Source organism: Lithobates pipiens, unplaced genomic scaffold, assembly GCF_037356315.1.
Source record: "Lithobates pipiens isolate NorthernLeopardFrog02 unplaced genomic scaffold, aLitPip1_a1.2 Scaffold_16, whole genome shotgun sequence".
In the NCBI taxonomy this organism is placed as follows: Eukaryota; Metazoa; Chordata; class Amphibia; order Anura; family Ranidae; genus Lithobates; species Lithobates pipiens.
Window position 1 is genome coordinate 72,797,575 of NW_027507748.1, and position 26,404 is coordinate 72,823,978.

General features: G+C 43.5%; 1 protein-coding gene across 4 annotated transcripts in view; it reads left to right on the plus strand.

Moving 5' to 3' along the window:
• APP (amyloid beta precursor protein) overlaps positions 1-26,404 on the plus strand; it is a 349,255-nt gene that overhangs the window by 281,786 nt on the left and 41,065 nt on the right. For all 4 annotated transcript variants that reach the window (XM_077480033.1, XM_077480032.1, XM_077480035.1 and 1 more), the window contains 2 exons: positions 10,318-10,451; positions 19,320-19,394. In XM_077480033.1, the coding sequence (XP_077336159.1) occupies positions 10,318-10,451; positions 19,320-19,394 (209 nt within the window). The remainder of the gene's footprint in view (positions 1-10,317; positions 10,452-19,319; positions 19,395-26,404) is intronic.

Genomic DNA, 26,404 nt, shown 5'->3' on the forward strand with positions numbered 1-26,404 from the left:
AGCTTGGGTGCCCCCATAGCAAGCTGCTTGCTGTGGGGGCACTCAAAAGGAGGGAGGGGCCAAGAGCACAGAAGAGGGACCTGAGAAGAGGAGGATCTGGGCTGCTCTGTGCAAATCCACTGCAACAGAGCAGGTAAGTATAACATGTTTGTTATTTTTATAGAAAAAAAGAAAGTCTTTAGAATCACTTTAACATTGGCCCATCACTCTACAAAGGGAACACTTTTTCTTTCTGATAGTCAGGACCATTTTTAGAAATGCTTTCTTTTTTATTAAGATAAATTTTAAATATTGCATTTAGGTAGTTCATATTTTTGTTTCAAGCCAGCAGTTGGAATGCTGGTCCCTTTTTTCACATGTTTTCAAGGTTGTATTTGCCTGCTTTGCTGCAATTGCTCGTGTTTACAGAGCTTAAAAAGCTCAAGCTGCATTTACATGCACTAAATGAGTCAGAGCAGTGACCTCTTCCCCAATCTGGCTCCATCTGTTTCAAGAAACACAAAAGGCTTATTTTATGCTGTTTTAAAGGATAAGTTCACTTTTACCAAAAAAATTATGAACATTTTTTTGCAGGTTAAAAATATGCATTTATTATTTTTTTATTAGGAACCTGTAAAGCATTGTACCCACAATCAGCAGATCATGGGTGTAATGCCACAGTCCTGCAGATTGTCTGTGTAGCTGTCTGCCTGTACCTCCGATGCAGGCAGTTGCACACTGTCCAGCAGCTCAGTGAACTACCTAGTGCGATCAGGAGCGCTCTAGTAGTTCATTGAGAACTACAAGCCACCAGCCGCAAAGGCTTTCAGGACTTGTAGTTTTCCCATTCCTGCAAGGCTGTGGTTTTTTTTTTTTTTTTTTTTTTTTTAAGTTTGTGACCGGGGGGGGGAGGGGGCCCCCCGCTTGCTTTCAAAACAAGGACTTGGTGGAGTGCAGGTGCCGGTGCATATGTAACATGTTACACCCTGAATATGGGTATAACGTTTAACATGTTACAAAAGGTGAACTTATCCTTTAAAAAGAATCCATACGGATGAGTCCTGGGACATAGGTGCCCCCTTAATAAAGGTTTTTACTTAAAATAATAATTTTTATATATATATGTATATGTGTGTATATATATATATATATATATATATATATATATATATATATATATATATATATATATATATATATATATATATATAGAATAGGTTTAAAAATACCCATATTACAGTTGCCCTTTAACATTTCATATAGGCATACTTTATATAAAAAATATGAAAGCATCCAAGTTGTACATTGTACAGGTTTACTTTAACCCCTAAAGCAGGCCATATATGATTTATTTTATTTGTTCAACCTGCAGGTTGAATAATAAAAATAGGGGCCAATTCCCCTATACACACATTCGATGCGGATAGGGGAATCCTTCCCACTGAGCTCTATTGGCACTGATCGTTCAGGAAAAACCTAACAGGCTGGTTGTACACAAGTCAACAGATCGACTTGTGTAAAACTAGCTTGCCCATATATGGATAAAAATTCTGCCGGTCCCTGCTGAACCGGCCTAATTTTGATCAATGTTATGACCAGCCTAAAGCCTACTGTAGTACATACCATTATCATTTTTTTTGTTCTAACCGGTGGGTTGAACAAAAACAAATGACCGACCCCCCCCCCCAGCCTTTGGCTGAAAGCGCTGATCAGGAGCTGGTTGGCTGCTGGTTTTGCATCATGCACATCCAACAGAACCCAGCTGAACGGCCAGCTGCTGTCGAACTAGCTGCCCTACACATGGGCCAAATGTCGGCCTTTTATTTATTTTTTTAACAGTCTCATGGCACTTGTGTCTCTAGCATTCTCTGATTTATGAATTTTCTAGGAAAGGTAATGGGAAAATGCATACACTGTTTAACTAATAATTGACTTAATAGTTTCCCTTTGAGATTAATAAAGTATTCTGAATCTGAACTGTAGTATTTGGCACTTGCAGAGAGACATTTAAATGCTATAGGAGTTTCTGGAACTCAGAAATTCCAAAAGTCGTCTCTTTTCAGAACTCCTATGGTGCGTCAAAGCAGTGACTCATTCTTTATCAGAAGGCTCAGTAGGAGGTTTTCATGGGGCAGAAAGGGGGCTTTAGGGCAAACTTTGTTTTTAGTGGACCCATAATACTTTGAGAATGAGTTGTCATTAAAAATATATAAACATAAAATTATTAAAAATGTAATTGACCCAGCTCCTTTATTATTTCCCTTTGAAATAAGCTTAGCGCTTTCCCAAATACATTTTGGACTTAATGGAGTTATTTAACTCCAAGAATGCTGTAGTAGGAATAATATTGTTAGGCCGGTTTACTGCTGGCAGAAGGCAGTAGTTCATAGTTTTAGAAATGGCATAAACCTCAAAGTCAGATAAATTGCAATAGCAAATATTATTCTGTTCTGGCAAGAGAAAATCTCCAACATAATGATCAGGAACCCAGAAGGGTTTTGCTGTAACTTTCTGGTGACCTGCAATGTTCCAGAAAACTGCCGCAATACCAATTATTTCTTCCCGATGTGGAGAATATTGTGTGCTGTGCTTTACTTGCTATGTAAACACAGTACAAATGAGAATGCTAAAATTTTGATAGCATAGCAATGTACAGTGTGTATATATAATGTACTGGAAATTGAGCAGCACAGACGTTCCACCTGCCTACAGCTCCTCATCAGATGAGCGCAGGTTAGCGGCGGGGGGGGGGCACATGCTAGAAGGAGTTGATGGGTGATCGGGGATTAGCTGTGGGTTTGGAGTTTAGCCTTAAAGCCAAGGGAGCTTTCAGCATACGGTACCTCTCAACCCTGAAAGATGGGAAAGAATCTTTTAAAATTTCCCCCCACACCTTTATCATGGGGATCAGAAGAAATTAATTTGCAACAGTGATCACTGGTTTTGTCAGAAATAGATTTGCTTTATATTCGTTTCTAAAAAAGACTAATACAGAGACCTAGTCATCTGAAAAATGACAAGGACTCTCCAAAGCTCACACCGGACCTAATTTTACTCTCCTTAACAGCGCTTCCCTGACACTCCTCTTTAATCCTGTGACCCTGTCCACAGGGTCACAGGATTTCTTTAACCGGTTCCCGACCAGCGCACGCCGATGTACGCTGGCAGAATGGCACGGACAGGCATATTGGCGTACAGGTACGTCCAATCTTTGATGCCGCCCTGCCATCGCGAGCGCGCCAGCGGTGGCACGCTCGCGTGCTGGTCGGGACCCCGTGAGTCCGGTCGCGGGTCCCGCGGACTCGATCGCCGCGGGCATACCCGCAATCGTCTCACGGGACGGCTGAATGGAGAAATGCCGTTGTAAACAGCATTTCTCCATTCTGCCTAGCAACTAGTGACGCTGATCTCTGCTCCATGTGATTGGAGCAGAGATCAGTGTTCACTAAATGAAAGCCCAACCCCCCACAGTTAGTAACACACCCCTAGGAACACTTAACCCCTACACTGCCACCCACTGGTTAACCCCTTCACTGCCAGTGTAATTTACACAGGAATCACTGCATTTGTATAGCAGTGATTGCTGTATAACTGACAATGGTCCCAAAAATGTCCGATGTGTCCGCCATAATGTCGCAGTCACAATAAAAAATGCTGATCGCCGTCATTACTAGTAAAAAAAAATAATAATAAAAATGCCATAAAACTATCCCTATTTTGTAAACGCTATAACTTTTGTGCAAACTAATCAATCACTTATTGCGATTTTTTTTTTTTTTTTTACCAAAAATATGTAGAAGAATACGTATCGGCCTAAGCCAGGGGAAAAAAAATTTTTAATATAATTTTGGGGGATATTTATTAGGGATGCACCGAAATTCCGGCCCCCGAAACATATCGGCCGAAAATGCCCTTTTCGGCAATTTGCCGAAAGGAAAAAACGGCCGATAATTGAGCCGAAAATGGGACGGGGCCTGGGTGGGGGCGGAGCACCGACCCCGCCCCTGGTGCCACTCATCATGGGAGATCTATAACGCAGGAGAGCCGCCTCCGCCGTCTGGTCAATAGAGTGCCGGGAACATCACAGCTTTCATTTCAATAGCTGTGTGTTCCCCCGTCGCGCGCTGTCACATACAGCTCCTCCCCCTTGTCCGGGGAACTGTGATAGACAGATTACCCGTCCAGATTGGACGGGTGATCTGTCTATCACAGTTCCCCGGACAAGGGGGAGGAGCTGTATGTGACAGCGCGCGACGGGGGAACACACAGCTATTGAAATTAAAGCTGTGATGTTCCCGGCACTCTATTGACCAGACGGCGGAGGCGGCTCTCCTCTCTCTTCGCGGCATCACTGGCTGCACGGGGGGCGACACTCTGGCTGCACGGGGGGCGACACTCTGGCTGCACGGGGGGCGACACTCTGGCTGCACGGGGGGCGACACTCTGGCTGCACGGGGGGCGACACTCTGGCTGCACGGGGGGCGACACTCTGGCTGCACAGGGGACAGCACACTTATCTCTTTTATCATGCCGCCAGTCTCTGTCCCTCTCCCGTACCATGCCGCCAGTCTCTGACCCTCTCCCGTACCATGCCGCCAGTCTCTGACCCTCTCCCGTACCATGCCGCCAGTCTCTGACCCTCTCCCGTACCATGCCGCCAGTCTCTGACCCTCTCCCGTACCATGCCGCCAGTCTCTGACCCTCTCCCGTACCATGCCGCCAGTCTCTGACCCTCTCCCGTACCATGCCGCCAGTCTCTGACCACCTCCCGTGCCATGCCGCCAGTCTCTGACCACCTCCCGTGCCATGCCGCCAGTCTCTGACCACCTCCCGTGCCATGCCGCCAGTCTCTGACCACCTCCCGTGCCATGCCGCCAGTCTCTGACCACCTCCCGTGCCATGCCGCCAGTCTCTGACCACCTCCCGTGCCATGCCGCCAGTCTCTGACCACCTCCCGTGCCATGCCGCCAGTCTCTGACCACCTCCCGTGCCATGCCGCCAGTCTCTGACCACCTCCCGTGCCATGCCGCCAGTCTCTGACCACCTCCCGTGCCATGCCGCCAGTCTCTGACCACCTCCCGTGCCATGCCGCCAGTCTCTGACCACCTCCCGTGCCATGCCGCCAGTCTCTGACCACCTCCCGTGCCATGCCGCCAGTCTCTGACCACCTCCCGTGCCATGCCGCCAGTCTCTGACCACCTCCCGTGCCATGCCGCCAGTCTCTGACCACCTCCCGTGCCATGCCGCCAGTCTCTGACCACCTCCCGTACCATGCCGCCAGTCTCTGACCACCTCCCGCCCCAATGTCGCCAGTCTCTGACCACCTCCCGCCCCAATGTCGCCAGTCTCTGACCACCTCCCGCCCCAATGTCGCCAGTCTCTGACCACCTCCCGCCCCAATGTCGCCAGTCTCTGACCACCTCCCGTCCCAATGTCGCCAGTCTCTGACCACCTCCCGCCCCAATGTCGCCAGTCTCTGACCACCTCCCGCCCCAATGTCGCCAGTCTCTGACCACCTCCCGCCCCAATGTCGCCAGTCTCTGACCACCTCCCGCCCCAATGTCGCCAGTCTCTGACCACCTCCCGCCCCAATGTCGCCAGTCTCTGACCACCTCCCGCCCCAATGTCGCCAGTCTCTGACCACCTCCCGCCCCAATGTCGCCAGTCTCTGACCACCTCCCGCCCCAATGTCGCCAGTCTCTGACCACCTCCCGCCCCAATGTCGCCAGTCTCTGACCACCTCCCGCCCCAATGTCGCCAGTCTCTGACCACCTCCTGTATAAAAATATTTGTTAAAAACAGTCATTTTCGGTATCGGTGCTGTTTCGGTTTTCGGCCTAGTGTATTTTTCATTTTCGGTATCGGTTTCGACACCAAAAAACCCATTCGGTGCATCCCTAATATTTATTATAACAAAAAGTTTAAAAAATTTGTTTTTTTCAAAATTGTCGCTCTATTTGTTTATAGCGCAAAAAATAAAAACCACAGGGGTGATAAAATACCACCAAAAGAAAGCTCTAATTGTGGGAAAAAAAGGACATCAATTTTGTTTGGGAGCCACGTTGCACGACCGTGCAATTGTCAGTTAAAGCGACGCAGTGCCGAATCGCAAAAAGTGGTCTGGTCTTTGACCAGCAAAATTGTCCGGTCTGTAAGTGGTTAAATAGTATTTTTTTTTTTTTGATTACGCAATACATTTTTTATTCAATAGCAAAAAGTATATAAACCAGGTACGTCACATGGTAACTTGGAGAAACATAAATGCAAACAAGAATTTTTGGTTGTTATTCAGAAAGGCTATAATGCAAGTCCAAGTAACAAGATGACAAAGGTATTTTTCAACATATATGGTGTAAACGTAAGTAAGGTAGAACAAAATTAAAATTTCGTTATCTAGAGATTTGATTGCCACTGTCCAAATACTATGAAAATAACTTACTGCCATGTATCTCCTCTTTTCCTACTAAGGCATCTCATTGGCTCAAACTTCCTCTTACTCTGGCAGAATTAATCTATTTAAAATGATTTTCCTCTCAAAATGTTTGTATATTTTAGCTATTTTACCTACCAATGTGACTTAGGCTGGATTCACACCTATGCATTTTTAGTGCTTTTTGCAGATTTGCACTACAGTCAATTTACCATGGTTTCCTATGGAACACGTTCTGTAGTGCAAACTTCAAAAAGCACTAAAAATGCATAGGTGTGAATCCAGCGTAAAAGGGTATTCAGTGAAATTAATTCAGTTCTCTCCACATTCCTTTGGCAGCTTAAATCAGTCATATCAGTTGGAGACTCTGCATCTTCCCTCTAGGGAAGATTTGGCATTACCCAAACATTTGTCTCTATTATTTTGTCACTCAGTTTTATATTCATTGGTGGGTTTTCCCTCAACTGAATAATGTGGCTACTGCAGCGGAGGCTGCGGTAGTTTCCTCATACGAGACTCTGGCCAATTTTCTTTTTTAGGCGTACACTTTTCACGACAGAGTGTACGAGTGTGGATGAGAATATATACTCCGTGCTTGTCGATACTTTCAGACGCAGATCACCTTAAATCCCCTAACCAACCTCTCTGGCTGAATCCCAGACTGTCAATGTTTTTAGCCCTTTCTGATGGCCTGCTTTGGGCACAATATGGTTTGAAATATTTACATCAACTCTTCTCCCAATGGCTCATTTAAATCCTTTTTGATACTACAGCAGGAGCGCAGTTCAGGCTGCAAAAGGGGCATCTCTCTAAAGCCTTGTACGCACCATGAGTTGAAATTGCTTGTTTTTTTTTTTTTACCAAAAAAAAGCTGACCGCTCCCATCTGAGTTGCTGTGCTAACAATCCGTTGTTAGTACATCGATCTCTCCTGCTGAGCTGCTGTGTTCTGACGGGGGCGGCCCCCTTGTCAGAACACTCCAGACAGTGCTCTTAGTCATTGGCTGAGAGCTCTGATCGGGTGCAAGTCTGCTGCTGATTTTCCAGCATAAGCCGGACAGACGGCCAGCTTCTGTCGGACCGGCATCTTTGAAGAATCTTTGTATGTTAGTGCCATGCAAAACACTACCAATTGTTCTATATTACGCCAGGAAACTAGTGGCACTCCAATGGATACACACAAAAATTCTCCATATTACTTTGTGGTAGAGGCTAATACAAAAGTTGCCTCTATTTGAACTAGCCTATGAGGCTAGAGGGTGTCCAAAACATTTTTATAAAATGTGGGGTGCCTGGTTAAATAGTCAAGATACAAGTGACTCCCTTTTGTCCTTGATTACTGACCCAACACTTTAGAAAACCCTGTCTTTTATGACGTTTCAATATATACAGAAAAAATCACAACTTGGGTATAGTGTTTTTTTTTTTTTTTTTAGTTTTTTTTATTTGGTTTCGATGGCAGGTGGAAACAGTAATGATCTGGCAAGTCCTTTTGTACATTTATACAGTGCTCTTGGTTTTCTTTTCCCCCATAGTTTTGGAGTAGGATTGCTCTTTTACATATATCACTTGATTGTATATGTCACCTACAGTATTCTCTGCACAGCTGGTTTATCATTTCCTATATATGCTGTACTTTTCTCAACTTTGCATTGTGAATATACCTTTATTTCTTTTTTGCATATACAATAAAACAAGTTTAAGAAAAAAAGGTAGAACAAAATTACAGGGAGATTTCCAGAACTGCATGCTCAGTATAATTGCAGAGGCATAGGGAGTTGCACGTGGGGGTCTAGAACATCCTCAATGTCCTTGAACATGGAAATGGAGAGAGATTACAGTTTGGTATAACATAGCAGTGTATGCGAGGTACACAAGTGAGAGAAATGGTTATACATGTGTAGCGTTGTGATTCGAAAAGGAGGGGAGCTGGGGAGGGGATTGTTGAGAATGGAGGCTTTAGGTATAGAAAGAGAAACATGAAAAAGAAAATATTGCAAAATAATGAGGGTGGAGCAATTTTAAATCAAGTATATGGATAAATTGAAGAACAAAATGTCCATAGAAGGATGAAGAGTATTGCAAGCCATGGTAAAAGTTGATTTTGGTTTTGATGAGAATCAAACCAAATGGTTTCCTTGAAAGTAAGGTTACCAAGGATGTCCAGTAAGGAACTTAAAGAAGGTGAAAGGTGAGTATAGAAAATTTCGGTAAATACATTTTTTTTACACCAGAGCAAAAAGAGTAACATTCCCTTCAGTTGAGGAATATTTGTGAGCTATTAAAGCAAGGTCTAAGTGATATATAGCCATTTCTGACTAACAAAAAGTGCTAGCTGTCACCTTGTGTCTACTCGTAGACCCCTTTCACACTGGGGCACTTTGCAGGCGCTACAGCGCTAAAAATAGCACCTTTAAAGCACCTTGAAAGAGGGGCTGTGTCTCCAATGTCAAAGCCCGAGTGCTTTCACGTTGGAGCGGTGCGCTGGCAGGACGTTAAAAAAAAGGCCTGCTAGCAGCATCTTTGGAGCGGTGTGTATACCGCTCCTCCACCGCTTCTGCCCATTGAAATCATTGGGCAGCATGGCTATACCGCCGGCAAAGCGCCGCTGCAGCAGCACTTTGCTGGTGGTTCTAACCCTTTTGGCCGAATAGCACCGCAAAATTGACGGTAAAGTGCCGATAAAAATAGCAGCGCTTTAACACCGATGCACCCACTGCCCCAGTGTGAAAGTGGCCTTAGGAAGGGTAAAGTATAAATATACTTACTACTTACGCTTTGCTTTTCACTGGAATCAGCCAAAATACAAATAATTTGTCTTTATTGAGGCTTGCTGTGTCTCCAAGGGGATGAAGGACTTTCCATGCTTAGGGCCCATTCACATCTGAGGGTTTTGTAGCTTGAAGACTGAAGCTACAAAACGCTTGAGGGGAAAAATCCATTATTCTCTATGGAGATGGTTCACATCTCCACTCCAAGTCGCCTGAAGCTCAAACAAGTTCTGGACCCTTTTTTGTCACTCGAATTGGGCAGATTTGGTTGTTTTTGGAGCAGGACGCAGATGACAAAATCTAAAAACATAGCAACAAATGATGAGGCGGATTTTCATTTTTCCTATTGGCTAATAAAAAAAAACGCTAAAGCTCAAAAAAGCCAGAAAACGATGTATGGAAACTCGCATATACGTGCTACAAAACTATGGAAAAACGCTCAAAAAAACGCCACGCTCAGGTGTGAATGGGACCTTACTGTCCTAGTGATGGTGCAATGTTGATGCTAGGGGGACTCCCCTCACTTCCTGTTTCACAAACCTCAGTCACAAGGCCTAGAAGTGATGGGGAAATCCACCACAATGGAAACCTGACATTGGTTCAAACTATTTTTATTAACCGTGTGAATAAAATAGGACCATTGTAAACCTCACCATTATTACGTTTTGCCCCAACCCCTGTCGTTGCTGCTCAACTTAGTCTGCATAGAACTGTTGAAAACAATACAAGTAATGAAAGTGGAAAAATACAGTTTTATACTGAATATTGGCAGGTGTCAAAATACAGTAATATATATTAAAACGTATCTGTTAATTGAGGCCCAGTGTGGTGATTGACGCTAAACTCTGTCAGCAGAAGTTCCTGTGAGGAGCCGTTGTTCATCTTTAGGGATTGGGGATTCTAAAGGCACGTCTTTTGTTTAAGCTGGCCAGGTGCATCCTGCACAAAAGCTAGTACTGTTTTTGGGCTGGTGGCTAATGGCTGCACCAAATAGGAGTTACCTTCTGTCTATCCTATTATCATCCTTCTCATCTAACACCATGGCTGCATGTTCTAACAACCAATAAATGTGCAATTAGAGAAGATATGACAGTTCTGTATTTTCGTATGTAATTTTTGTCATGTTTCTTTCTTCTAGTTCCTACCACTGCTGCAAGCACCCCAGATGCTGTAGACAAGTACCTAGAAATTCCCAATGATGAAAATGAACATGACCGATTCCAGAAGGCCAAGGAGAGGCTTGAAGGCAAACACAGAGAGAGGATGTCTGAGGTAATTTGCTGCACAACTAAAAATAAGAAACCCGCCACATCAAAGCTGTTGCTTAGCTGGACAGTGGGCTCGATGGTTTCCAGTTCGCTCCGGTCTCTCAGACCAATGTAGCAGGACAACAGTAATTTCCTCATACAGTCACAGGGGAATAACACTGAATTTAGATATTTAATGATGAGTGTGGGAACAGTCCGAGCCCTGACGTGTTTATATGGGAGGACAACAAATATTCAGGAAAAATCTGAACTTTCTCAAATCTTGCATAGCTCTCTTTGTGATTAAGTATTTCAATTCTTGTGTTTTTTTTTTGTATTACAGTTAGATATTTTTAATACATTAATGCAGAGGTTAAAAGCCTTACCAGGGCAGATTTAATAATACATAAACCTGAAGTCTACCAAAAAAAAAGTTGAATAGTCCCCTGCAAGAAAATTCTATAATGTGCTAGTATGCGCCACATACCAACACATTAGACTTGCCCTTGAACTATCACTGCTCCTCACGCTTCCATCTTCACCAGTCTTCCTTCTGGGTTTGTGCTCTCCGTCCCTTTTAAATGGCAATAACGTCTCATCTGCGTATAGAAGTCACCATCATGGCACAGCACTCTCTGTATTCATGGCACACTCGGTGTTCTATAAATTAAAGTGGTTGTAAACCCTTACAACACACTTTGCTCTACAGGTAAGCCTAGATTAAGGCTTACCTGTAGGTCCAAGAAATATCTCCTAAACCTACACGGTTTAGGAGTTATTTGCCGAAAGACAGCGGCGCGCAGGCGCACTGAGCGTGCCGCAGTCAACGGCGATATGCCGCGAGTGGCGGCTCCCATGCGCATGCGCGGGAGTGACGCCATCGCGGCATCGCTGAATGACCGCAGCGAGACCCACCGAGAAGATGGATGCGCCGGACTACAGGGGACAGCGGTGACTTCGCTGGCTCCTGTGTCAGGTAAGTGACACATAATGGACTACTATGCGATGCATAGTAGTCCATTATGCTTTACCTTTGCAGGGAATGAAAGAGGAAGTAACACCCATCGGGGTTTACTTCCTCTTTAAGAGAGTACTGTGTATGTGCCAGCAGCGTCATTCACTGGAGCTGATGACCATGTCTACTGAAGGGTGCAGGTTCAAGCCGTTGCAAAGACATCTACAGGTAAAACCTTTGTAAGCCTACCTGTAGGACAAAGATAAACTTTTGACTTTACTACCGCTTTAAAGTAAATAAGAAGTCTACAGACACTAGCACACAGATCTTCTTAAAGTGCTTTGTTACTCATATGTTAGTACATGTGTGCATTAATCTGTGGAATTGTAGACGTGTCATGTATTCCTGGTAGCACACCATATTTTGGCCATTACTTTACATTTATGCTATCCTTAAAGGCTTCGTTTTCAATTGTTCAGCCCATGTGCTGCATAATTGAAATCTAATGGATTCCTCCACCCAACGCCATACAGCGTGGTTTGGGGAATCTCTCTTATGAGCTATTGTATTCAAACAGCTGCAGCACCAATGGCTGTCTGAATACCTGAATAGTGACTGCATTGTCAGCTGACTATTTCCCACCCTGCTCATTCTGTTTACCAATCTGAGTTTGTTGAGCTAGGTGGTGCCAACAGGGCCAATCACAGCTCGTATTGTGGCTGATTCAGCAGGAATGGATTGAAATGTAGGCACAGTGAATAAATGCTTTAAAGGGTAACGCCACCTTCGTGGGGAAAAAAAGCAAATAAAAATAAATGTATTGAATATCCAATTGCGACTCCAGTTATAATTGAACGTTCGTAAAAACAACCTTTCTTTTTCAACCTGCAGCACTCTAATTTTCTGTAAAATGTAATATGGCTACCTGGAGGCGTTCTGTACACAAAACTGAGCATGGTGTACAGAACACCCTCTGAGACTGCAATTTCCTGCTTGTGTGATTGGCTCACTGATTTTCCCAGAAGTCTGCACTAAGATACAAGTCCGATTTTTGGCATCAAAAATAAAAAAATTTGTGAGAAACTACCAATAGGAAATCACATCTAAAAGGATGCAGACCCTGCCACTTATTAGAACTCTGATTTATGATTATAAGTCACTTCCATGCAGATGCACTCTACACTTGAACACAAACAGCTGATTCATTCAGAATAACAAAAGGTCGGAATCTGCAACAACATTTGTTAGAATCCTTGTACTGTACATAGATCAACCAGTTTTCACATACAAATCTCACATAAGAATTCAACTTCTAAAGCCTGAGAACAATTTAAAAACCTGACTTATATTTAAATGTCTAAACACATGTGGACGGTCTATTATATTATTGAAACAAAGCAGAAGAAAATCCACTTCTAAGTGCAGTATAAAAAAATAAAAAAAAAACTTTTAATGACAAGGAGCAGTTAAAAACACTTACAAGATAAAATTGATTACTTATTTTGGCGTCCCCTAAAGATCGCCCCTTAATAAGATCACCCACCCTATCCCACTACTTAGCTTTATGGGATCGTTTGTGACCCAAACCATTGCTGACCTCTGTATTCATCCTATTGGCACATATATTTCATAATCCTGACTTTCCTCCCGGTATGGACTTTGGAGCATTTAAAGTGTTACTAAACCAAGGGTGCTGCATTCACTATATCTGGTCTCCCACAGTGCACAGAACATGGAAATGCAATAGTTGCTATGTGAATTCTATCTTTTCCTGGTGAAGCTTGTAGGAGGAGTTTTCATACTGCACTGAGCTGCCCGTTGCACAAAGTGCCACGCATGCTCAGATCAAATTCCTAGACCAAAGCTATTGGCTACTAGCCTGAACGTAGTCCCTTAGTAACAAAATAACGTCATCACGTTACGTACGATCAGATTTTCCGACAACTTAGTCCGACTGTGTGTATGCAACATCACTTCCGGACCTCTTCCGGAATTAATCCGTCAGAATTACTCCCACGGATTTGGTTGTCAGAATCTCCGACCATGTGTACAAGCGCTTAGAGATGCCTATCTCGGAAAGATTCAGTTTTTTTTCGAATTGCTAATATTTTACATTAGATTTGGCTGGCTGGAGAACCCCCTTCTCTGACAGCATACAAACAATGGTGCACCAGGGCACGAGAGGGGGCATCTCTATGGTGTGTGAGTCGCTGCTTACCCTGTCTCCGAAACAGCCATACATGCTTGCCTGGTAGAGGGATCCCACTTGTGACGACTTGGAATTTTGGTCATCCAGGCTTCAAGTCACCTATAAAGGTATTCTAAAAGTCTCCTTTATAGAGGCTGGACTCAAAGTACTGACCATTTTGGTCCCGGCTTACCTGGTCAGGATGTATAATACGGCAACTATGGAAAGTTTTGGGAGCTGTATGTTGCAGGTTTCTATGTTGCATATCTGGTGGGAATGTCCTAAAATTAGGCTTTTCTGGAATAGTGTGTTTTCAATGCTGCTCAAAGCGACGGTGCTTTCTATTCTCTACTTAATGTCTTTCCTCCCGAGTGGCCACATTGAAACGCCTGATTTACTTTATTCTGCTGGCAGCAAAAATCACTATAGCAGGAGCATGGAAGAAACCCTTAGTATCATTTGGACAACTTAAACACAAAATATCATGGATTATGATGCTAGTATCATCAATGACCAAAGTACTTGGGAACCCTTGTCCTTGACTTCAGGTGCTATGCGGACTGCAAGCTCATCCTCCCCTAATATATCTACATCTCCGACCTAGTTCTTTCTGTTTTGGACATCATCTTCCCCTATCATTGCTACTTTTTCCTTTTCCTTTTTTTCTGCCTCTCCCCTTTTCTCTCTTTTTTTTTTTTTTTTTTTTTGTTCATTTTTCGAAACTTTTAGAAACTCTCTCTCGAGGTTAAACTATGGTGATTTATTGTTATGCTGTTGATGGTGACAAATTGATTTATGTGTGATTTAAGATTATGCAGAGAACCCCTCTTTTTTTTTTTTTTGTAAAGTATCCGCTAAACAAGCCAAATTTTCTAAAGTGTCGTTAGAACTTTTGTATCTTTGTATTGGTACCTTGCTTTCTTTGTATTTTCCCAAATGACACGATAGTCACATTCTCCGTATTCTTTACAGTGTAAATAATAAAAATGTATAGAACGCAAAAACATTTACAAGATAGCTTGAAAGCTCCTCATTAGTCTGTAGCCTTCAGCAGGATGCCTCCTGAGGATAGTGACAGCTGCAGATGGAGAGCCACCTAACCAACGATCAAGAGCAGTGTATTCCGATTCCAGGAAGAAGAGCTGCACTGTCGGGACCAGCGGGGAATGCAGTGACACATTTCAGAGCATGCGCAGTTGCTCCTTCATGATCTAAAACAGCTCAATAGCAATGCGGCTCTCCTTGCTGGATTAGGATTACACCACTGTCCACCGCTGGTCGGTTGGCCCTCCATCTGCAGCTGGCACTATCCCCAGGAGGCATCCCGATGGATGCTACCGACTAACGATGAGCTTTCATACCACATATATCATGTGTTTTTAACTGCCCCTTGTCATTGAAAGTTTTTTATACTGCACTTATAAAGGCCTTCTCTTCTGCTTTGTTTTACTAGAGTGAGCTTCCAACTCTTGAAGTGCTGCCAAGGTGCATTACCTTACTCCTTCGTGTTTTATAGGCTTGGCTAGAGGTTGGACAGACGTTGTTCTCCGCAGCTGTCAGGCAATGTAGCTAGCAAAGAAATGGCTGCTTAATAACCAGCTCTTGTCTCGGCTCCAAGCACCTGCCCGAGACCAGCGGCAGCAAGTGGAATTCCTAATGAGTGGGGCTTGTCAGCCCCCCATTCCTCTGCATTCCTCTTGATGTCAATCAACTCAGTACTTGAAACCAATCCTTGCTATCCACATTGTAGGACCACCACAGGGGATTCCCTGTCTGGCCTTGTAGGTAGGCTTACAAAGCATGTAGCACCATGGGACAAGATAAAACATCTACTTTGTCCCCTGGGGGACATAACGTGATAAAAAAAAAAATTGTAGTCTAAATACCTTCTTTGTAGAGTCATTTTTGTCTGCCACATTGACTCCTGGGATATGAATTTCATCAATCCCAAAAGTCAATGGGCATCCTCTGCTGGTGGCATTGCATTATTTACATAAAGGGAAATGACGCAATGCAAGTCAATAATGAGTGCGCTATGCTTTGTAGTTGCGCAAGCACGAGATCGGGAGTTTCATGCTGGGTAGCCAGCAACTCCGTATCCCAGAAGAATATGCCAGTGGGCTTCACATGCCCACACTGAAGATGGAAGCATGCAAGAAAGGGGAAAGCAAGGTTAGTTTAACAGGGTGTTTAAAAAATAATAAAATCCAGCTGGAGCTTCACTTTAAGGCTAGGCATGGGCAAGTAGTCCCAGCCTGGTCACCCGTCTTTGTAACACTCTTGCAGCAGGAAGACACTTTGTAATATACACTTCTGTTTCTTTTTCTTAGTTCGGGGTAAATAACGGTGTGACAAGAAGGCAGCAGCCTTCTACATTAATAAAAGTGTTGCAGTGAAAAGGAAGCTGTAGAATGTACAGGAATTTATCACCGCTTTCTGTATCTGCAGTGCGTCCTCTGGAGAGCGGGGACCGCAGACCTTACACTGTCTCATGATTTAAAGGCTTCCCCAGCCCTTTTATTATGCTTGTTTGTTGTGACCTCTGATGAATTCTGATTACTGTACGAGGACAAATAGACTCAGAAAAGGGCTGTCACAGCAATCTTCCTTGCCTATGATCAGTAGAGGGGGAGGATTTTTTTCGCTTTTGGCTTATTGCTACAATGCCTGCTTACGCTGTGTAATGGAAAATGAGACTTTGGTACCTGGGAATGTAGTAAAAGATAAATGACTAAGCTGGAACGCTGCAGGTTATTGTTTCCAGGTAATAATACAGAGGCAGTAGAAAAAACATTGACTACTCCATGACCATGAACCTTATCAACAAAAACTAAAAGAAATAAAATACATAATTTGAGCAGCCATTTAGAAGGTTTTTATTCTCAAACCTGCCCTAGAAAATGAGAGCTGGAAGCTTATCGGCTGCATTAGCAATAGTTTCTTAAAGTGTTTCTAAAGGCAGAAAGTTTTTTTTTAATCTTAATGCATTCTATGCTGCCCCCCTCATCCCCCAATACTTACCTGAGCCCCATCACGATCCAGCGATGTTGGACGAGAGACTCGGCTCTCCCTCCGTTATGGCTGAGACATAGTAGCGGGCACCATTGGCTCCCGCTGCTGTCAATCGAAGTCAGTGAGCCAATTTTTTATTTTTTTTTTATTGAAAAAGCCCATGGCGTGCAAACACACCCAAAAAACTTCCACCCGGTGCATAAAAAAAAGTGCACACACATAAAGAGTGAAACACTAAAAAGTGCAGACGGGTGCCTGATGTCCTCCAAAAGAAGGACCATACCCTGATCCCCTGGGGCGTTAGGCTCCAGACGGGGACTGAGGTACCAGACTCAACAAGTGGTCCCCGGACGAAACCGGAAGACCTCCTTTCCCCGGGAGGACTGCCAAAACAGAACCTCCTAGGTACTTGGTACTGTGGGGGCTTCCCCGAAGGTAGGCCCCCCCTCATGGAGATTGGACCAAGCCAGAAGGCCTATGTCCGCTCTCCCACAAGACGTTCAGGATTGGTCCGAGGACCGACACCCTACTAATCAAAACGTGAAGTGACAAACAGTGACAAAACACACACAAATAAAATAAATAAAAAGTGAGGAAGGGATAGTGAAGAGGAGAGTGAAAAGTGGCCATTGTGCAATACAATGGCCGGCCCTCCGGCCAGGAATCAAAAATTCCTCTGGTCCTAGCCAAAAGGCCGGGCCCTAGAGGCAGGTGTAAAAAAACCGTGTAATGGTGACGTGACCTAGGTGCCTAAATCAAAGTGCAGACGCACAGTGAAAGAAGGCACCCCTGGACTGCCACTCCAGGGGCACATCACCATGGGCTTTCCAACAAAAGCATCCCCGACAGCCCAGCCCAGACCACGACAGCCCCCACCACAGCCAGAAAGGCATGGAGATCAGCGAGCTTAGTGAGACCCTTTGCCATCAGGTCAAACCCTCACTCCCGTCACTCCTACCTAATTATATTCGAAAGGTACCGGCCGCCCCTCTGCTGGAACAGAAGAGCTAAGCGTTCCCTCCCGAAAAACTGACTGGGGCTAAAGCTGCCACAATCCAAGCCGGTCTGCCAGGGTCCCCTCCCCTGGCGCCGACCAGTGGTTCTCCGCCCTCATCAGGAGGCTTCCCGAACCAGCTACAAACCAGTCCGGGTCACCTTTACACCAACAGGCTTTGCATAGCAACCGCCACCCCTACTCCACCTCGCCGTAGAGCAGGGACGGTAAACTAGCGCCACCTATTGGCAACTGATAAGAACAGATACTACACTTGATCTTAGCCAAAAGGCAGAAGTCAGTGAGCCAATGAGGAGAGAGAAGGGAGGGATGTGGCCAAGCCATGGCTCAGTGTCCAAATGGACACACACAGCCTCGGCTAGGTTGCCCCATCTAAGCTGCTTGCTGTGGGGGCACTCAGCGGGAAGGCGGGGCCAGGAGCGCCGGCAAGGGACCCAAGAAGAGGAGCATTGGAGCTATGTGCAAAACTATTGCACAAAGCAGGTAAGTATAACGCGTTTGTTATTTTTAAACAAAAAAAGCAACTTTTTTATTGCTTTAACTTTTTTTTGTACACTATTTATAAGTCCAGAAAGAAGCATAATTCATTGACTCCTGTCTAAAGAGGCCCTAATATGTGTATGTATGAATGTGAGTTTGAGGGTCTTAGATAGTAAGCTCCTTGAAGGCAGGGACTGATGTGAATGTACAATAATATATATGTAAAGCACTGTGTATATTTCTATATAGGTATTTGTAATAAATACATAATTGTAACCGTAACAAAACCGTCCTGTTTACAAAGCTCAGTAGCTCCAGCTAAATTTTACACATACAACTTAATGTTTTAGAAGAGGAGTGAACTCACCCTCTCTTCCCTGCTGCTCTATTCATACAGGACAATGTGAAGTTTCAATCAAAGGCAAACCGCTTTTGCGGTGCTCTCTCTTTAGAAAACCTTTAAAGCGGAGGTCAAGTCCTTTTTTGAAAAAAAAAAAACACATACAGCATGTACTGTCAAAAAGTGGACTTGTCAGTCTCTTCTGTCAGAAATGCTTCTCTCCGTCTGTGAGCGTTTTTCTTTCAGAGTGAATATGCAGCTCAGTGTACAGTCTCAGGAGTTACATCATCCCGGCCTAGCAAATCAAGATGGCTGAGGATTCTGAACCCAGAAGAAGGGCAGGTGAATGCACTTGCAATGGAGGACAGTGTGGGCAAATTGGTGATGAAGGGGTTCACTTTGCCAGGCAGGGGTGCCATATTGTGTAAATATGTTGCTCATTTTTGCACATTACGTCACAAATCTCCTGGTGCCTTTTTTTTTTTTTTTTTTTCTAGCGTTTTACATACACTTTAATCCTATGTAACACCAGTGTTGTAGGTGCACCCTACATGGCATTTTTATTTCTAATATAAAGATTTTAAATGAAAAGTGAAAATATAATTTATACATCCATTTAAAATGAATTAATGAAAAACAAATCAATTTAGAAAAAACTTCTGTCTAGCCTCACAGCAGCCAATGAGAATGTCCCTTTATTTCATGTCTGTGATTTTTCTGTGCAGTTTTGAAGCTCATTGATTGCTAGGGCAATGCATGGATCGTTTTTATCCCAGAGACTTTGATCAGTAGTTTCCATTCAGAAGGTAGAATCCTATGCAAGACCCTTAACGGCCAATCAGCCGTTATTTTTATCATGGCTTTGTGATATATCTTCTTCTGAACATCATTTTGTTTCTGCAGGTGATGAAGGAATGGGAGGAGGCTGAACGTCAAGCAAAGAACCTTCCAAAGGCTGACAAGAAGGCCGTGATCGAGGTAATGAAGTGGTTTACATGAAATGACTAGACTCACGAAACATGAAAGGACAGAGATTAAAGGCTAGCTTTTGCCTAGCAGAATACTTTCACTATAATCACTCATAGGTCGTATATGGAGTTACAATGGTTCTATGAAAAGACTTGGTAATGCAGAAAAGGAAAATGAATAGGAATGGCACAGTGGATTCATTCGGTTTCATTGCTGCTTTTAAATGTGTTCGTTTTGTATTTATACTTTGACTTTTCTTTTAAACTACCAGATGCCCCAACACTGTGCTCAGTTAAGCTGGTCATAGATACTAAATAAGGTGGATGGGGCATTCAGCCATGACCCAACCGCTTTTCTATGTGCGCTTAGCCCTAAGGAGAGTTTCCAGAGACAACCCGCTGATTACCATGTTAGTTATTGATTTTTTAACCACTTGACCTCTGGACGGTTTTACCCCCTTCATGACCAGGGCTTCTTTTGCAGTTCAGCAATGTGCTGATTTAACTGGCAATTGTGCAGTCATGCAACGCTGTACACAAATTACATTTGTACAATTTTTTTCACACAAATAGAGCTTTCTTTTGGTGTTATTTGAACACTACTGTGTTTTTTTGTTTGTTTTTTTACTAAATAAAAAAAGAATATTTTGAAGAAAAAAAAATTCTACTTTCTGGTATAACCACTTGCCATACCAGGCCATTTCTGACACTTATCTCATATATGTAAAAATCAGTTTTTTTTTTTTTTTGCTAAAAAATGACTTTGAACCCCCAAGCATTATATATTTTTTTAGCAGAGGCCCTAGAGAACAAAATGCCAGTTGCAATTTTTTATTTCACAGTCTTGGGCAGTGATTTTTCAAGCGCGTTTTTTTTTTCTTAAAATACACTTTGTATTGTGGAGTATAGTGGAGTTCCACCCAAAACTGGAACTTCTGCTTTAAGTGATGGTGACCCCCCTCTGAGATGCCGCATTTTTTTGGGGGGGGGGAGCGGATACCCAGTATTTATGGGCACCCAGCTCCCACTTCCCCCCTAGGCTCTGCGGCGCCGGAAGGAAGTTCACCTCTCCCCCCTCCCTCCCTGAATCTTCTGGGATACGTCACAGGTCCCAGAAGATTGCCTGACCCTGCGCAGCGCGGCTTGCACATGTGCAGTGCACGCCCGGCTATGACGCCACAGCCAGGCGCCCACTGTTACAATGTCGGTGCCTTGGTGAGCAGTGGGAGAGGAGCGGCGCTTCGTGAGCCTGTATCGCTGGACCGTGGAACTGGTGAGTGTCTGACTATTAAAAGTCAGCTGCTACATTTTTTTAAAATATAAAAGTTGATGGTATGCTGAGTAAATGGATACCCAACATGTCATGCTTTAAAATTGCGCACGCTTGTGGAATGGCGCCAAAGGACGGTACTTAAAAATCTCCAGACGTTGCTTTAAATGTTTTTACAGGTTACCGGTTTAGAGTTACAGGGAAGGTCTAGTGTTAGAATTATTGCTCTCGCTATAACGTTCGTGGCAATTAATCACATGTGATGTAAACATGGTTTACATATGTGGGCGTGACTTGCGTTATTTTTTTATATTTATTTTATTACATGTTTTGTTTCCAGAACAAAGGGTAAGGGGAAATATTCCAATATGGAAACCTGTTAAAAGGAAAACTATCTAAGTGGGGAATTTTCTGCTATCCTGAGGACAGGGGATCAGAGGAACAAAGTAGTCTGGATATCTTTCGGTGCCGAGTACAGAGCCAGCAAGAGTTTAGAAAGGAGAGACTCTCAGTGTGGTTTTTATTCCTGGAAAGTGTTTGCTATCTTCAAAATTTAAATTTAATAAAGTGTAAATGTTAAAACTATATATTTTCATTAAAAAAAAGGAAGGTAATGGTGGATTTCAGCCAATTGGTTGGTCATGCTGGTACCTCTTCTTTCTAGTTGAAAATTGACCACATTTAAGCATGGAAGAGGATCTGTGCTAGCGTGGTCTGTTTGCGTGCCTTTTTTTTCTTGTTCGGAGGTATAGGCACACTGTGCCAGCTCACAGATTTCCTGTACCTTGCAGCCACACACCCACCCATTCCTCCTCTCTTGAGTGACAGCAGTTTCAAGCCCCAGCCTTACTGTCAAAGTGCAGCATCCTCGAGTCATTACATTTGCATCAGTCATAAGTAGTTACCCCCACCAGCTGCTCCATGACATGATGTGCTGCAGAGATAACAGTGGTCACTTCTCTAGAATCAAAAAGAGAAAAAATATATTTATTTTTTTAGGTTTTCCAGCAGTGTATTTGTAAATGATATACTTTGCCAGGACTGTGTATGTATGTTTAGGATAGTGGATTCACAGCTACTTAAAGCGGAACTAAACTCTCCTATCCTTTACAGAGAAGGAAGCTGCCATCAATGCCTCTGGTCTGCAGATAACATGGTGTAGTGCACGTGATCAGTTATGACACTAGCCATTTAACAGCCTGACAGTTCAGTTGAGAGCGTAAAACTGCAGTGACAGTTATCATTCATGGCATGCCTTGAATGTAACCGGTTGAGAAATCTTTAAATTGATGGGTTTAGTTCCAGTCTAAAGCAGAACTAAAATGACATCTCCTTCAATGGTCCAACGTCCCATGTCAATGCCGGTATCTTCCTCCCCGGCTTCTTCCAGGTGCTAGGCTGCAGCCATCTTCATTGGTTAGTACTGAATGATGTCACACCTGAACATGCCCAGGAGTGCCGTTACCTCTCACAAAGGCACTGTTCCGCAATGTAAACTAAGCTTCACTTCCGCAGGTTGGTGCACATTCTAAAGCAGACTTTGAACAGGCAGGTAGGTTTCTTTTATTGCAGAAGAAACTTTGCATGTCTCTTGTGTATAAAGAGCCTACCAATTTGCAGTTTTTCGAAAGTGGGACTTTAGTTCCGCTTTAAAGTGATATTAAAGTCTAATTGTTTTTATTTAAAAATAACAAACGTATCATACTTATCTGCTCTGTGCAGTGGTTTTGCATAGAGCAGCCCAGATCCTCCTCTTCTTGGGTCCCTTGCCAGCACTCCTGGCCCCTCCCTCCAGCCGAGTACCTCCACAATAAGCAGTTTGCTATGGGGGCACATGAGCCGCTGCTCTGTGTCCATTCAGATACAGAGCCGTGGTTCAGCCCTGCCCCCTCTCTCTCCTCATTGCGCACTGACTTTGATTAACAGCAGTGGAAGCCAGTGGCGCCCCGCTTCTGTCTTGGCCAATGAGGGAGAGTCCCAGGGAGCCGAGACTCATGCAACATCGCTGGATTGAGTTTGGACTCAGGTAAGTATTAGGGGTTTAAAACTCAATAAATTGTGTGATGTCCTGTGAGCCACCACTGTGTGCCTCTATAGGGTTAACAAACACTGTGCCTATTTTGAATCAGCTGCTAGCGTTATACATATCTCATAAATCAGGCAAAATTAATACAAATATACTATAGTGCGCTGCGCTATCAAAATTTAATATTCAAAAATTAACGTGACAATAGTGCTTCAATATCCATGCACTACTATAAGTAAAATTACCCCAAAAAAAAAAAAAATTATGTTGTATATCATCCACAAGTGACAATAGTGCTACAATATACATGCAATGCTGCGAATAAAGTGCACTCAGTTGAAAATTATCATAACATCCTTCTAATGAAAAAGTCCATATAGATATAAAGCATCAATCTAAAACTTCATACATATATAAAACGTAAAAAAAATAAAAAAGTGCTAAAGTGCGCTGTGCAAAATTCACAATTTCAGTCCACAAGTGCTGCAAAATCCTTCATGCGATTCAGTGAATATTGTACAATCAAATTCAATATTAAAGTGCTGTGTTCACACTCCGGTGTCCCCTAGGTATTAGCCGCTCACCTTTAGAGAGTGTGACTCCGCTGTTTAGGCTAGGTCAATACACGCTTTGGAACCTAAAATAGTTCAGCTATATACCGGATATGGTATATAAGCATTAGGGGGCTGAGGGTGGCTGCTCCACACAGAAGGTTTTGATCTTAACAGATAGATTGCATTAAAGAGGAGTACCACCCAAAAGTGGAACTTCCGCTCGTTTGTCCCCTGCCCCCCTCCAGTGCCACATTTGGCACCTTTCGGGGGGAGGGTGAAGTGGATACCTGTCTTTGATAGGTATCCTGTCCCCACTTCCGGGAGCCGCGGCCGTTGACGTCACCGCCCGGCTCCCTCCTCCTTCCCCTGCGGGCCAGTAGAAGAAATATGTGGAGCCTCGCACATGCGCGCAGTAAGGTTCCCGGCGTGAAGCCGTAAGGCTACACTGCCAAGGTTCCCTTTGCGCAATGGTGGCAGAAGCACCCGACAGCTGATGGAAAGATCAGCTGCGGTGCCGACATCACTGGACTCCAGGATGGGTAATTTTCCTATTATTAAAAGCCAGTAGCTATGGGCTTTTAATTTTTGCAGCAGTGGGTGGACCTCCGCTTTAAGATAAAAAATAAAAAATCTTCTGACTATAGAATCGCTTTAAAGAGGAGTTCCCCTTACAAAAAAAATAAAAAATTAAAAGTCAGCAGCTACAAATACTGCAGCTGCTGACTTTTAATAATCGGACACTTACCTGTTCCAGGGTCCAGCGATGCGGGGGAAGCCCCGCTCGTTCCCCCCTCCACTTGGCAGTGCCAGCATTCTAACTGTGGGCACCTGGCTGTGGCTTCACATGATTGGGCGCGCAGTCATCTGGAACCTGTCACGTGTCCCAGATGACTGACAGGAGGGAGGGGGCAGAGTTGAGCCCTTCCTGTGCCAAGGGGAAGTGACGTCAAGAGCCCAGGCACTGAAGGAGGCAGACTACGAGTTCAAATATTTTTTTTAACATTTTTTTTTTTTTAGGAATTTTGATGAATTTTTTTTTTTTTTTTTTATGTGCAACACCACTTTAAGTCTAGAATCTGGTTAATGCAGAAATGCTTCCTGGGGAACCCCCCTAACCAGATCCTGCGTGCCAGCCATGCACAGTGCAGCTCTAATAGGGATAAGGGGCAATGTTTTTTCTTTAATATAAATGACATCCAAAGCATCTCAGGAACAGAGAACACCATGAATACAAAATTACACAAGGAATTAAATTTAGCAACACTTGGGGGTAAAATAGGGTGAACAGCTAAATATGACACAGGAGTGCTCAGAGACAGGGTTTTATTTAATGGTGACAAGGTCTCACTTAGCAAGGCTGCTCCCATCAACCTCTTTAATGACGCACAGAGACATCAGACTCTCTACAGTGTCAGCCAGCACCCCCGGCTGCTAAATAGGACAGATACATATTAGGCTGATTGATTGCAGTTTTTTGGATCACTTAAAAAGCATCTTCATTAAAGCCGTAACCAGGCCATCCTTCTGATGAGTTACTAGTAGCCCTGTTTCCATAGTTACTGATAAGGTGTCCATGCAGGGTTAATAGGCAGTTGTACTCTTCTGCTTAGCTTCATCTGTTTTAATGGGCAGCAGTCATTTATAGAAGACAGTAATGATAAATGGCACACAAATGTCTGCTGAAGTTATTTTAATTTCCCAACTATTAGTGCAACCCAAGAGTGCAATAGTTTTTCTTGTTTATAAAAAAAAAAAAAAAAAAAAAAAAGAGTTCAATTGTTATTGCCCTTCTTGGGTTTCACTAATAATTTATAAGTTTAAGATGCTTAAGCAGTTTTTTTATTTATTTTTTGCTTTTTGCATCCGCTTGCCAGCTTTTTATAGTAAGATAAAAGATTAGCATCTCAGCTCATGAGTAGCGTCTCCCTTCTCTTTTACATTCGACACCTTCTCTATCGTCCACTTAGAACTATCCTTCCATGTTATTGTTACATTTTATCACTTGTGGAAATCTTCATCATACAGTTCAAACGTATCCTTGGTATATTGTACCGAAATAAAGTAATTACCTTCTGTATTTCTATGTTTTGCATACAGAATGCATTCATGACAAGCCACTGTATCTCCTTATTTGTACTCTGTACTATTGAAAATTCGAATAAATTTCAAGTTTAAAAAATTAAATAAAAATTAGCATCTTCACAATATGTTCTGAAGAAAATCTTATATGTTTTATCTTCATTGATTAAATCTGCAGTAGAGGAAAAAACACATACAGGCTGCAGATAGCAAGTTAGTGGGGCATTGTGGAAGAACATAAATGCAGTATAAATATACAAGACAAGCCAATAAAGTGATCAGATTTGTTTTTTTGGTAGTTCTTTGCTTTTGCATTTTATACCCAGACCAGTAATCTATGGTATTGTTCCTAATAAAAGACACAACCGGGAAGGAATGTAATTCAAAAGTTGAATGCTGCACTCCAAGTTCTAGTTACATTCAACGTTATTGAGCACAGTACATTCTGCACATAGACTTACTTGTCTTTGTGGGTTGTTCTGTGTTCAATAAAGTTGACTCTAACTCAGGAGTGCTTAACCCATGGCCTACAGGCCTTGTGGCCCGTGGAGCCCTCTGATGACCTTAAACCAGGGAAGTCCATGCTCATGTTCTGGGATAGTGAGTTGGCAAGCCCAGATCATGATCAATGGCTTGCCGACCCGCCATCCCAGAGCATGAGAGTGCGCGGAGCAGGAGACGCATAAGCTGATAATTCCGCTGTAGCGCCGGCTCCTGTCCCAGCTGGAGTGATATCAAGTGCACTCCACCTCTAGTTGCTTGGAGAGCAATGCCAGGAGAAGCTTGAAGAGGAAAAGGTCAGTGTATTAACCATCCCATACAACGGGTGTAATAGCACTTAAAAAAGAATAAGGGTTATTAGGCTGCTTTCACACTGCGGGTGCAGCACAATGCACCTGCGGCTTTCCTGCAGGTTAGCTGCACTGAGCCATAGACTTCTCTTATATCCTGCAGGTTTGGTGCCCTTTCTGAAAGTGCATCAAAACTCCTGAATGCAGAAGTTTAGGTTCGCTTTCAGAAAGTGAACCACACCGGCAAATTGTAATCGAAGCCTATGGCAAAGTGCAGCTAACATGCAAGAATGTTACAGG